At 41.6% G+C, this 13,373-nt stretch overlaps 1 protein-coding gene across 6 annotated transcripts in view; it reads left to right on the top strand.

Annotated features, from left to right (window-relative positions):
• Positions 1–7,004, top strand: part of ARPP21 (cAMP regulated phosphoprotein 21) — a 202,723-nt gene extending 195,719 nt beyond the window's left edge. For all 6 annotated transcript variants that reach the window (XM_082334125.1, XM_082334126.1, XM_082334123.1 and 3 more), the window contains 2 exons: positions 4,894–5,045; positions 6,216–7,004. In XM_082334125.1, coding sequence (XP_082190251.1) covers positions 4,894–5,045; positions 6,216–6,473 — 410 coding nt within the window. In that variant the 3' untranslated portion in view covers positions 6,474–7,004. The remainder of the gene's footprint in view (positions 1–4,893; positions 5,046–6,215) is intronic.
• Positions 7,005–13,373: the final 6,369 nt, after the last annotated feature.

Raw genomic sequence — 13,373 nt, 5'->3', positions numbered from 1 at the left:
CAGAGCCGCCCAGCCTTGCACCCAGCCCAGTTAGCCCTGCTGAGGTTTCCATTTTGAGCTTCTTTTGGGCTTTGCTTGCCTGAGCCGCTTGCAGCGTGTTGCCAAGGTCGGCTCGGCTTCTCCCAGCACTACACTGGCAAGGGAGCAGATGAGCTCTCAAATCACTTCACATCAAAACCACTGTGAATTTATGCATTTCCATCGGATGGGCTTAGATGCAAGGGCTCTGTTCAAGTGGTGAGAGTACAGTAAGAGTACAATAAGATTTGTAGTTCAGGGACTCGTGCCAGATGCTGCACTCGTCAGCCGAAGTGCTGATTACTCTTTACCCAGAGTGCTGATATGCATATTACAAAGCTATTTTCCTAACATATGCTTCAAATCTAAAATGAGCACTGAAACAGTCCCTCCAAACATGGACGTGCCATCCATGAAGGATGTATGCTGAGGCCAGTAGAGCACCAAATATGCTTTAATTACAGCTCTGGGTGACTTTACTGGCAGAGGTGTAAGACCACTGCGTTTTATCTTTTGAGTTCTGTAGCCTCATCAAGATATTAAGACACTTGTGGGTCTTTCATGCAGTCTTTCTGCCACTGGGATGTTTAAGTTATCTGACTGTCAACATGGTGATGCAGGCTGTAAAGGTTCAGAGAATTACCTTGATGGTATGATGGCCTCTTCCATTTCGACTGCAATCCAAAGCTCATTTTTCTCTGAGGTATTCATTGAAATTCTGTGCACGATTTGTTCCTCTGGTTGTTTAACAATGTCTCTCATGTTTGCCCTGATTTAAAAAATCCTCCTTTGTAGCAGAGATAACATAGAGCAGGATGATATAATTGCAGTAAAGAGGCCCTGGAGCTTGCAGTAATAGGATGGTTCATCTGATGTGTACTGCCATTAGAAAATAACCCACGTATGTATGTTCTCAGGGGACAGTAAAGAGGCTTTTAAGGATTACACTTTATGTAGTATGAAAGCTAATGAGCAAAAGAGCAAGCATGAGGAAAACTATTGCTGCAGAAAGCATGGTGCCTCTTCCTCTTCTCACTTGTTTCCCGACACCTGTGTAGCTCCGAAACCTCTCTCTCTGCCCAGCCATGCGTGGCTTTTCGTGCACTGCAGTCTGTTCCCAAGCCTTTTGAGAACGCTGTATTAGTTCCATTTCACTGGAAAATAAATAGCGTGGTCAAAAGCATGGCAGGGCTGAGTTCAGGTTTGAAACTGCTGTGTGTGTACAAAATAAATAGTTTTGGGGGAAGAGCGATCTCCGATAGTCTGTGCCCTCAAAAAAAGGAAAGATTTGCTAGAATGATATAGTTTCATGAACGTTGCTGAAAGGTTGACTATCAGTTATGCAGAGTCTCAATTTCCCATCTCCATTCTTTTCCTGGCCAGTGTGCAAAAACACCAGGAAGGCATCGACACAGAGTAAACACTGAAGGATCCGTTTCAAATGTTATGTGGCATGCAGAGTCAGAGTTGCAAAGTTTGGGCTGTGGAGGTGGAAAATTCAGAGCAGCTGGTTTCTGATATTAACAACTTCTTGTTCAAATGGATTGCCACGTAGAATGCCAATTCCTTCCCCTTGCATTTGTGCTGAAACAGAAGCAGCCTAGCAGAACGGACTTGGGCTTCTTTGTTTTTTCACAGCATTTCCTCTTGCGTATAGAGCTCGTTGTAGATAAAGAAATTAATTCACCTTTTCATAGTCTGTACCCTCTCTGCACTAGATATTACTAAATACTAAATATTGTAGTATATTTTTGTACCTTATCAGGTTTTTGTGTTCAACGGAATGCATGAACTTGCATCTTTTTTCATATATTTAACATAGTAAAGGATCAGACTTTGCTATCAGGTAAAGGGAAGTGGCTTCATTCGAGTTGCAGAGCCTCAGAGGGGAAGCTGGATTTTGACCAAATGCTCTACTGGAGTTCTGCAGCAAGGTCTGACATCCATAACTTCATTATATTCCAAAGGGTACTAACAATAATTAAAAAGAAGTCCAAGTATTAAGTGAGGAAGAGATGACAGCCAGCATCTTTGCAAGGATGGGAGTCAAGGGAGCTAGTGGTCAAGAGACTGCAGTACCTCTTTCTGGGCCAAAGAAGTGATTTAATTTCCCTTAACGGCAAAGAAGATTCGGGAGACAATGTGATCAGATTCTTATGTTAATACCTCTTTGCTCCCATCTAATCACATTGGAAGTGCGTTAGAGCGCATGTAAAGTATTTTTTCTGCTTGTATTGAGGCCTCTCTGTACGGTCAGGGTGTTGTACAGGGCTTGCAGAGCGAGTAGGAAAGAGGTCTTCTCCTGACTCTCAGGGGTGTAAGCAGGACTCTGCATGTTGGGACAGGGGTGAGGGGTGTGCATGCCCTGTGGGCAGGAGAAATTGCTGAAGTCCTTGAAGAGTAATAAGATTGTTAAAATAATAATCCATAACCTAGTGGACCTCGGCTCTTAACCCGTCCCCTTTTTGTATTCCTGCACCTAAAAACATGGAGTCGTTGTGCCATGTACTAAGCAGTCTTTCCTAATACAGAGGAGATTTTCAAGGCAGAGTTATTGTAATTGTTATTGTAATACCCCCATGAGATGATGCCTACATGTTTAGTATGAAGGTAGATACTTAGTCATTTCCATAATTTTTTGTTTCAGTTTGATAGTCATGTCTATATTGGGCAATAAATTCATCTTATTTGGAGAATATGGAACACAAAGGTGAGGTGAAGAGACAGCTCTGTGTTCAAACATAGAGCAGAGTATCAGCAGTAGTCCGACTGAAGTAATGGTAATGCAATTATATTTACTAGAGATAACAGCAGGGCTTCTCTCCACTTGACCCCAGTGGTGTCTGTCTGTCTGCAGAGCACCAGTCCATCACTCTGTGCCAGTGCATCACGGTCCAACTCTGTGAGCCCAGATCCGATGTTTGATTGCATTCCCCAACTTAGCGCCACTTGATCCCTGGTCTACCATCAATCTATCGTTCATTAGAACATCTGGGACTTACTTTGACAACTGCAAGTGACATGAGATGAATTATCTGTTGCTGCTTCCGCTGTCAGTTGACTACCCTCTGCTTAAACTTCTAGTCTTGCAAATACCAGAATAGTACTGCTAAATTTTTTTTTTTCCGTCCTTTCTCCCCCTTCCTCTCCCCCATAATTGGTATACAGGAGCAGAAAAGGACTTGCAATTTTATTATTGCTGTATAAGCCTTCTGTAAACTCAGTGACTTCTGATGTTGGTAATTTTTGTGACTAAAAAATATGCTGTCACTGTGTTTGTGCATAGGAAAAGAGCAAATTTGAATGTATAATAATCTGGTGCATTTGGGAGATGTTTGATGCTATATCCCAGCCAAGTTAATCACTTATGGAACTAATTTTTTTTTTTTTTTTCTCAGTTGACTGGAGACATTAATCTCCTATCTGTGGGAAGGCATCTTTAATGCCAAAAAATTGATCAGAGATGCCCGAAATTTGTCTGGCATCAGAAAAGATTTTGAAGAAAAGCTATCAGTTGACAGTAGACTGGCAGAAACAGAGACATTTGTTACTTTATTTTTCTTACATAATGAAGAAATACCCAGGTGATGATTTCCAATTCGTGAAGTATATTGAACCGTGTACTGTATTCATGAATATAAATTGAGCAGACGTGACACACATTTTTCATATAAAAATAACACCGCATTGCTCTTTCTGATAATTCTTCTTTGCCTGAAATATGCTTATTCTGAGAACATCACTACGGAGTTAATAGTGCACTGCATAACTGCATGTTAAAAAATACAAGTGCTAAAGGACAGGGAATGTCTTAAGGAGAAACTATTCATAGATTTATAATGACTGCGGCTGGTTGCGTTTTTCAAGGACAGGATCTTTCTGCATCTTCTTTTCCTTTCCCATTTTTTCTGCAAAATTCTTCATCTCTAAATAGTGGCTTCACCCAGCCAGCCCACATCCATCCGGCGAGACTCGTTTTCAGGCTGGATCGTGTTGCTGCCAAGCAATGCACCGCTCGCACTTCACTTCCCAACCACGCTTCTACCTCATTAGCGACTTTGCCTTCCAGATCATCCAGACTTTGCCCATTTCTCAATTAGTCCTACAGGAGCCGTCCCAGCAGAAAACCTGCAATGTTGTCGTGACTTTGAACACAGGGTCAATCGGGTTGAAACAGAAGCATCAACTTCTCGTCTCTGGGCAGTCACTTGTGTGTCAGCAGTGTTCCCACCGAGCAACGGGGAGGACCAGACAGTCCCTGATTTATGATTTTCCTCTTTTGCCAAAAATGAAACTAGTAGGGTGGAATATGACCCTTAATATGCTCTAATCATATAAAAGACCTTGCAAGGAGGAGCCAGTGTGTATACAGATGTTCTTCTTGATTAAATAAAGCGTTCTCTGTTTACATCATACTAGGGAGCTGCACTACGAGAAAGGTAACAGGGTATGATAAGAAACGTGACCTGAAAGAAAACTACCAGATTAGACCGTGAAGGCCGAATACTGATGTCCTTGAAGCCAGTGGGAGCTTTGCCTCTGAGGAAATAGCCAGAAGCCAGCAGCACCCAGTGTCTGTTCAGGGCTTTACAATCCTGCACCACAATCAGGCATCCCTCAAGGTGGGCTCTGCTGCGGGGTTGAAGAGCATGAGGAAAGCACGCTGCTCGCTCATGTTAGCGTGCCAGGGCTGTCAGCTCACAGCATTTGTTTTATTCCCCTTCGTTTTTCACTTCTAGTAACACTTCTCTAGAAATAGAGCAACTTTTTGATGAACGTGGGGAGAAATGATGGGATCATTTGCTGTTCCTTAGAACAGTTTTAATTTTGCCCCTGCAAGCAACAGGGTATTTGAAGATTACTTTCTTCTTCCAGGTTACCAGCCTGTCCTGCCAAACCAGCAGCAAGGGTTCCAGGGTCTCATGGGAATGCAGCAGCCGCCCCAAAGCCAGAACCTGATGAATAATCAACAGGGAAATCAGGTGCAAGGCATGATGGTGCAGTATCCAGCCATGTCGTCTTATCAGGTACTTGGAAGCTATAAAGAAAGACTGATTTTCTCAGAGTGTGCTTAATTGAATTAAGTTTTCCTATCACAGAATAGTCTTTATTACTTTATTAGGACAATGTGTGGCAGGAGGCCTCCTGATAAATACGCTTCTGGGTCAGACTGGTTTCTTTGCTTTCTGTTTATGTATTCTTCGTACTCCCGATTTTCATTCTGAATTGGAATACTTTAAATGAACTATTTATTACAGCCTGCAGTGCGGGTAAAATGTCGCAAAGGATGACGGAATTATACTTCTTCCTGTGAAGAAAATGAACTAACAAAAAAAAAAAAAAGACAGAACATTATTCTTTTTTTTCTTTGCCAATGCAGTGTTATTTCCTTTAATGAAGTTGAGGGCTTTGCCTGATGTGGTTAAAAATTCTGTGGAGACTGTTAAAAATTCATCTGTGGAGACTTCTGCCAAGGATCTCACCATGTCTTCTATAACAAGCTGTAGCCAGATAGATTATTGGGTTTTGGGGAGAGGGAAGTGGCTTGATTTTTACCAAGTCCCTAAGTTACGCAGACGTATTTCCCCAACTTTATACCTGGATTCTGTGAGATATGCCAAGAGCCTGTGAGAGCCTACAAGGTGTCCTGTGCTTATGTTTCCTGCTGGTCTTTCTGGAAAGTTAAGAAACTAAATGACATCTAATTCATTTTAATAGTTTGCACTGATTGAGCAGCCATTCATCTTTTCCTTCAGCTTCTCTGAAAACACTACAGCAACCCAGATGGAAATGGGGGAATTGCTTGTGGGTAAAATTTTCCCCTTACGTCTTCAGAATTACTATACTGAAAATGTGGTTTAAAGGTTAGGGATCAGGTTAAAGGTTTAGCCCTTTTAGATCGCCCAGATATACCAGGGTTGAGTCTTCTCTTTGCACTGATCCCGGAAATCCACATTCAACTAGATCATGACAGAGCCACTTACTAGACCCAGGAGCAGAGAGATTTCTTTTTAACCACACAACAAAAGAAGATCCTCAGGGGTGAGAACAGTTCTGAGCAGCAGAGGATGACACATTTTGGCAGAACATGTTGTATACTCAGATTCAGCTAGAAGGAAGATAGGAATGCTTGGGACCTACTTTAATTTGTTTACTAATTACTATTTTTTTCCTATGATTTCCATATTCCTACCTAGGTGCCAATGACCCAGGGTTCTCAAGGATTGCCGCAACAATCATATCAACAACCAATCATGCTACCTAATCAATCAGGTCAAGGAACACTTACAGCCACTGGAATGCCTGTCTACTGTAATGTCATACCTCCTGCCCCACAGAACAACCTACGGTTGATTGCCCCACACTGCCCCTCCAATAACGTTCCAGTTATTTCTGCCAGCTGCAGGACAAACTGTGCGAGCATTAACAATGCAGGGTGGCAGGTCAAGTACTGACACTGTGGCTTAGTGTGGATATACGAGGATAGTGGTGCATTATTTGACAAATAACTCATGGCCTTCAAATGAAGAGGAACACAACAGGATAATCAGTTGAGGACATAAGAACTGACTATGCTCAAGTGATTTGCTGCTGGAAAAATCTGTAAAAAAATAAAAATAAAATAAATTTTGAAAAAAAAAAGTTTGCTGGTTAATGGTGCATATTTTTGTCATGTCTGCTAGGTATGCCTTTATAGCTTAGCTAGTGACATGAATTCATTGAGGTAAGATTTTTTCCTACCACTGAACACCACTGTGTAGATTGTAATATCCCCGATTCGGATTAGTTTTGTACTTTGTGTTGAGTTTGTGAAGCTAAAAGTATTTAAAAATATAATAAAATCACATTGTACCAAAGCTGTAATGGAAATGAAAAAAATGAAAACAAAAAAGAATTACTGAATGGAAGGAATAATTTATATACACTATAGAGTTTTTTTTATGGATATATACTGTATTGTAGTGCTTAATCACAATAAAGCTATTTGACCTCATGGAGAAAGGTCATGTTTCTACCACCTGCTTCGTCTCCTCTCTGTTTCTGAGTGAGTGAACTTCCCTTTGGTTCTGCATTGTCTTGTTTCAGGTGAAGGTAAGGGAGGAATGATGCTTAATGGGCTTATGGGAGTTTGATGAGAAGGCAACATACCTGTGTCATAGCATGCAGTACCATAACAGCTAAGACCACTTAGAAATTGTAGCGTAGACGCCCAGAAAGCGTTCAATGAATCATGTACCAGATCATCTTAAACTAAGTTTGTGCTTTTCCAATTCCTAGGACCGGTAATGTCACAAACACAATTCACCACTCTACAAGCCTCTACTAAGTCATACCTCTTCAAGAGGCCATACAACAGTTGTATATGAGAAGACATAGATGTCCCATGATATCCCATCCACTGTCCAGAAGATCAGTTGCTACTGATGTAGCAATCACAGTACCCAGCAATTCTGCTACGTAGAGATACTCTACCCAATTATTGGTACTCCAGCTGTAGAACCATTTTGCAACAAAAAGATGACAACCCAAGAATCTGGTCCATCATGTTCAAGTAGTGGGGGTGAACAATATATTTGGGGGTTTGGTTCTTAAAACATACAGCACAGTGGTTTGCTAGAAATTTTTAGAACTTTTTAATTCCTGTGGTGTTTCTCATTATTATGTCCATGTTCACTGAAATTCCTAGCTTGTTCTGATAAATTATTCTTCGCTCATAAATGCTGCATGGAGTTCCTCATTCTGCTTCCATGATGACAACACTTGAGTCACAAATGTGTTTACCAGACAAAAGCCTGAGTCATTTTTCACTTAAGGTGCACTTTTGATCAGTTTTGAGCACCTTTAAAACAGGTACGAGTTGAGCACTCCAGAATTATGCATATGCATCATGAAAAAGCCTGAGATCCTTCTGCGCGTAAAATCTGTATGTGTCATAGTACGATTTTAGGTACGCCGACGGTGACAGCAGCCTACAATGCCTTTGACCATTTTTAATCTGCACGTGAAACAGCTTTTATTTTACCTTTAAAATGGGTGGCCTTTCCTTTACACACTTCAGCTGTGGAAGCAGGAACTGGAAGGGCTACAACCCATATTTAAACCAAACATTTTTCTTTTCTATACAATGAACAGATACCTTTCAGAGTTCAGTCTTTTTTTTACATGTGTCTTAAAGTGTGGAATCTAGTCCTATGGGGTCATAAGAAAGCCAAACACTGAATTTTATGTAGTGTAATCATGATTCATTTGCTGAGAGACAGTCAAGAACATGAGCAAGTAAGTAAACACAATTCACTCTTCAATTAGAGGTGAAATGCCTTGGGAGAGCCTACTGATTGATTTTTTTTTTCCTTTTTTTAACTCGAGATACTGCATTTGAAGTTTGCCTGTGACCCTGAGCTCTCATTTCAGATGCCGTGCATTGTATGGCTTATTTCTTTTTAATTTTTTATATACTATGGAGATTTCTCTCCTAGCATTACCATGATTACACATAATTGGGTTTACTGCTGCTGAATGACTGACGGCTGAATGAATGGCCGTCCTTCTCCGTCAAGGCTCCCGAGCCCAGCGGGGAGGGCCTGCAGGTGACCTTGCGCAGGACAGGTTGTGCGTAGCCAGGCTGAACGAGCAGGGAGGGGGGGCGAATCTCTGTGAGGACGGTGTCTGGAGCGAAGAGACCCTTTAGTAATTGCTATATTTAAGTTCTGTTTCTTCTCTTCTCTGAAGCCGTTACCTTGCTGAGCTTCCTTCTTGTCAGAGAACTATGAATGAATTGCCTGGTAAAAAAAAATCTGCCCTCAGCATCATAGATCAATGGCAAAGTGGGATGTAGATGCTCGCAGTACGATGGGGAAGGGAGTCAAAAAGCAAAGCCTAGGAATCTTACTGCTTCTGTAAAGATAAAATTTCCTCATGTCCTTGTGCCACTTTTTGTCACGTCCCATTGGCAAACATCATATCCTGTGATTGACCATGGCCATGAATTCCCACGATTTACCTGTGTTTGCCCGTTCAACAACCAGCTCGTGTAAAACATGGAAATAGCTCTGGGAGCAGGGATCCCGCTGACTGACTTCTCTCAGCCTTGCGGGAGCAGCCCCTACCTGAATATGCACCTTCCTGCTGAGATGAGACTTGAACTTTTTATGTAAAATTGAGCAGTTTCAGGAGGACATCACAGCCACCCACTCCAAAATGGCCTACATCCTCCGATTGTCTCACTCTCCAAAGAGTTTGAATCTCCTTAGGCATAAGAGGGAACTGAATTTGATCTCCTTCAGCTATGGAGAATGCCCTAATTATTAAGGTATCGTACACATGGGGAAGACATCTCACGTGGTGGTGCACATACTTGCTTTACGCTGGAAGAATTTATATTTGAAGACAATTAAGTAATTCTGTTTTTATATCAAGGGAAGCACAAAAATTATTCTCTAATTTTATTTTTTTAATCATACAATATTTTTAAGTCTTTCTCCTAAACTTTTTGTTCATTAATAAAAATATTCTGAGCTGGATTGCTTAGCAGCATTGTAAAGGTTAATTATGCACAAGCAATGCTTTTGTGCTAAGAGTTGTTTGCTTTAGTTAATAATAATTGAAATTTTTTCCAGGTGGCTTTTGGTATACAATGTGTTATTTCATGTCAAAAGTCCTGGCTTTTCTGAGCATCAGGTGTAGTTGCTACTACGAGTGGTTTTTATAGTATTTTGTCACTGACTTACTTAAGAGAGGTTAATTGATGTAGGAATTACTGGAATAAACTGCAAGAGAGCACCTGAGATTAGCTTTCAAGCTGAAGGATAACAGGTGTTCTGGGTAAACTTATGGATGGCTGTTTGAAAAGCATATTGAATTCTTCCCTGGTTTTCATTTGGAGAGATCAGCTGCAAACCTACACGTGCTTAATGAAGCACTACATCTCAGTTCATCCTCATGTCTTTAAGGAATAATTTTGGAGGCTGCAGATTTAGGAAAATAAGTCCAAAAAACTTTGCCTTTTATGTTGTGGGTGCAGTTTTACAAAAGACAGTCATAAAGAGGAAACGTAAGTAGAAGATAATGTTATAGCAAAGATATGTGCTCCCCGGTACAGAAATTATCTCCATTGAACTCTACTAAATATATCCCTAGAGGAATGCTTTAAAAAGGTCCCCTCAGAGTGTGCTGTGTATCTTGAGATAAAAAGCAGACTCACAGTTCCCAAGGCTACATGGCTTTTTTTAACCCTCAGGGTGAATCATATGGGTGTGAATCAAGGCTCTTGCCATACCCAGGTTTTGCTTGCAAATCTATGCCACATCATCTCCACCATCACGAAAAACTGCTTTTATCTGCACGGAAAACAGATGTACATTAAATCCTTCGGTATTTTTTTTTTTCAGTTAGTGGCTACTGGGCCACTGAGTGTGATAGGAAGACCAAGTGAATTCATAGTAGACAAGACTGGAAATTTTCTACTTAGCTCCCAGTAACTTTGTTCTCACCAGGATCAAATCTTATGCCAGGTGGAGCTTGTGGGGGAAACGGGCTTCCATGCATGTGTATGTGAGTAAAAATGTTTGTGATGGAGAAAAAAAGAACTGTGTGGTTTTTTTCTAAAGCCTTTCAATTGAAAGCAAAGGTTTTACAAAATTTCTAGTGAACTACGCTCCTGTTTTCCAAGCTAAGTGTTGCTGATTCACTGAAGGCACGATTTAATCACAGGACACGATGTCAGGAGGTGGGTGGTCACAGAACAATCCTTTGAGGTGCAAAATTTCATGCAGTTATTTGCACAACAAATGATCTTATCTAAGAACCAAGGAGAGAAAAAACTGACATTGAGATCAAACCTTAAATGGTAAATCTGGACAAATTCTGCCTTTGAGAAAAAAACTTCTCAAATACATTGGAGAATATGTCCACAGGGAAAAAAAAAAAGAAATTACTTTCAGTGCCTCAGGCTGTGCCACCCATTGCAAAGGCCAGGAGATGAGACCTGAAAGCAAAGTGCTAGATGTTTGTAAGCTTCCTGTAAATAACAGTTTAGCGCAATTCACACGTACACTCTCAGTTAATCGCACTAACAGTGAGTAAAATGGAGGCCACCCAGCACCCAGAATCTCCCTGACTGGAATTTTCAGTGAGGGACAAGTCTTGACTCCACTTAAGCTTGAGGTGAGGTTTTTCTCATGCGGAGCAAGCAGGAATGCATTTGCATGAAGCTCACATGTGGCACTTGAACCACGCTCCTGTGTGTGTTATGGCCACTCCTTCATTTTGTTTCATCTGTGTAGATGAAACGCTGAGACACGCAGCGTGCTGTAATTCAGAACTGCTTCAGGCATCCATAGTCCTGCTTCCTACTGGGTGCATAAGCCTGTTGGGCAACGTATTCCAACGACTATGGGTTATGCACAGCTGGACGCTTCTTTTATTGGCCGGGATATTGGAAAACCACATGTCATGGGGCTCACTGCCATCTTCCACTAGGCTGAAATTATCAGGGAGTGTTTCAGAAACTACAAAGGGGTCCAAATTATATGGAAGGCACTCAGGTAAATCTGGATGCTTGGATAAATCTGAATCCTTCCTGCTGCCCTGGGGATGGAGAGGGAGAAAAAAAGGTCTGCTTTAGGTATTTCTTGAAGAGATTTTATTTTCCCAGTCTATTGGGACTGGAAGATCATAGGTGGTTGGTATGTGGTGGAAGGAATTACTGCTGATGTGCAAATAAAGATGTTGCAGACATCAGAGCTGTCACACAGCAGTGGAATGAGCTCTGGACATGAAGCATTCATACAGCATAGGAAAAATTTTGAGCTGAGAGTTGTTCTATTATTTATTCATGTGCTTCTATGCTCCCCTGGACTGGGGCTGTATTTTTTAGAAAGCTGCCTTGCTGTACAGCAGATGTGCTGTGGTACAGAACTAGAAGCACTGCCCCTCTTTCCTTAAGAAATAATTGGGTTTTGGATCAATTTTTTTTTTTTTTTTTGAGAGAGAAGGCTAATTGTCTGAACAGATGTGTGTTTAGTCAGATGTTAGTTTAGATGTCTGTTAGTGATAGTAACTAACATTGTCCAAGTACAAGCGTGTAACGAGAAGCTGCAATTTTTTCAAACCACTCATCCAACGCAGCACCCTTCTGGTATAACTGTAATTTATGACCATTCTTCTCATCAATAAAGCATGTTTGTTGTTTTTTTTTTTTAAAACAGGGGGTGAGGTTTAACTACAAAGGTACCAGTGGCTCTTTTAAAACATTTTTGTGCAAAGAAATACACCTTTTTTTGTGAGAACTGAAAATTTCTTCTGCGTTCAAAAGCAGCAGAAATACTTGAGAGCAAGCTGCAGTGTCAGGGCCTTTTTCCTCAGCTCTGCTGTGATGAGCTCTGTGGATGCTGTGAGACAGGTACAAGTGGCTAAAAGAAATTTTACTGCATTTTTTTCCCCTTTTCCCTTTCTCTTTGTGCTGCCCAGTTTTGTTCCATGTAAAATAAGCCTGTACTGCTGGGAGCTGTGGTTAAAGGGGCTCTGAAACGTACACAGAAAACAAATGGCTTGCAGATTCAGTGAGAGAGGTGTGATGGCGGCACACAAGGAGGTTCAGGGCAGATAACATGCTGCTGTATGCTTCAGGCATGCGTGCTGAGCCCCTGGAGATTAGCGTAGCAAAGTCTCTGAAGCTGCTGGCTAAAGTGAGGAGCCCACACTTGTGCTTGCTTGCGAAGGCGCGCCAGCACCAGCGTGAGAGACGTGTGTGACCTGATACCAACGTGGCTTGCAAATGAAGTCATACCCTGGCTGCCTGTTCTCTGTGCCTATTATGGACAGTGTTGTAGTGCTCTTTGTACAGTGGAAGCATGAAAAAGCCAGCTGTGGCCGTACACAAGGTGCCAGGGAGGCCATTTCTAGTATCAGCAATATGTATAAGATCAGTAGAAAAAGGATGCCTAATGCTCTGGCACCCTTGAGATCCAGAAGGGAGATGAAACAGATGCTAATAACCACACGATGGGACTGGTTCTGTGGGAGAGGACCGATCTGTTAAGCTCACACAGAAACACAGGCAGAAAAGGCACCATTAGAGATTCTCAACCTGTGCTACCGACAAAGAATATTTCCCTTTGCTGCTGCTGCTTTCATTAGAAGAAGAGCTATTATCCTCAGTTTTTCATGATAAAGACATATCCTTTACAGAGGATGTAATATGCTAGGGTGGAATGAATCTCTCTGTGCAAGTCCCCATTCCTCTCTCTATTGACAATAGGGGAGCCAAGATAATTAGTGCAGCTTGGTGTCTAACTTCTAGACAGCGAGAAGTGGGATAAATGATACCCAGGGCACAGAAGTCATTCCAGGTAGAC

The sequence above is a fragment of the Platalea leucorodia genome (genome assembly GCF_965183815.1).
Source record: "Platalea leucorodia genome assembly, chromosome: 1".
Taxonomy (NCBI): Eukaryota; Metazoa; Chordata; class Aves; order Pelecaniformes; family Threskiornithidae; genus Platalea; species Platalea leucorodia.
Note: the sequence above shows the minus strand (reverse complement) of the source record. Positions and strands in the feature narration are given on the sequence as shown.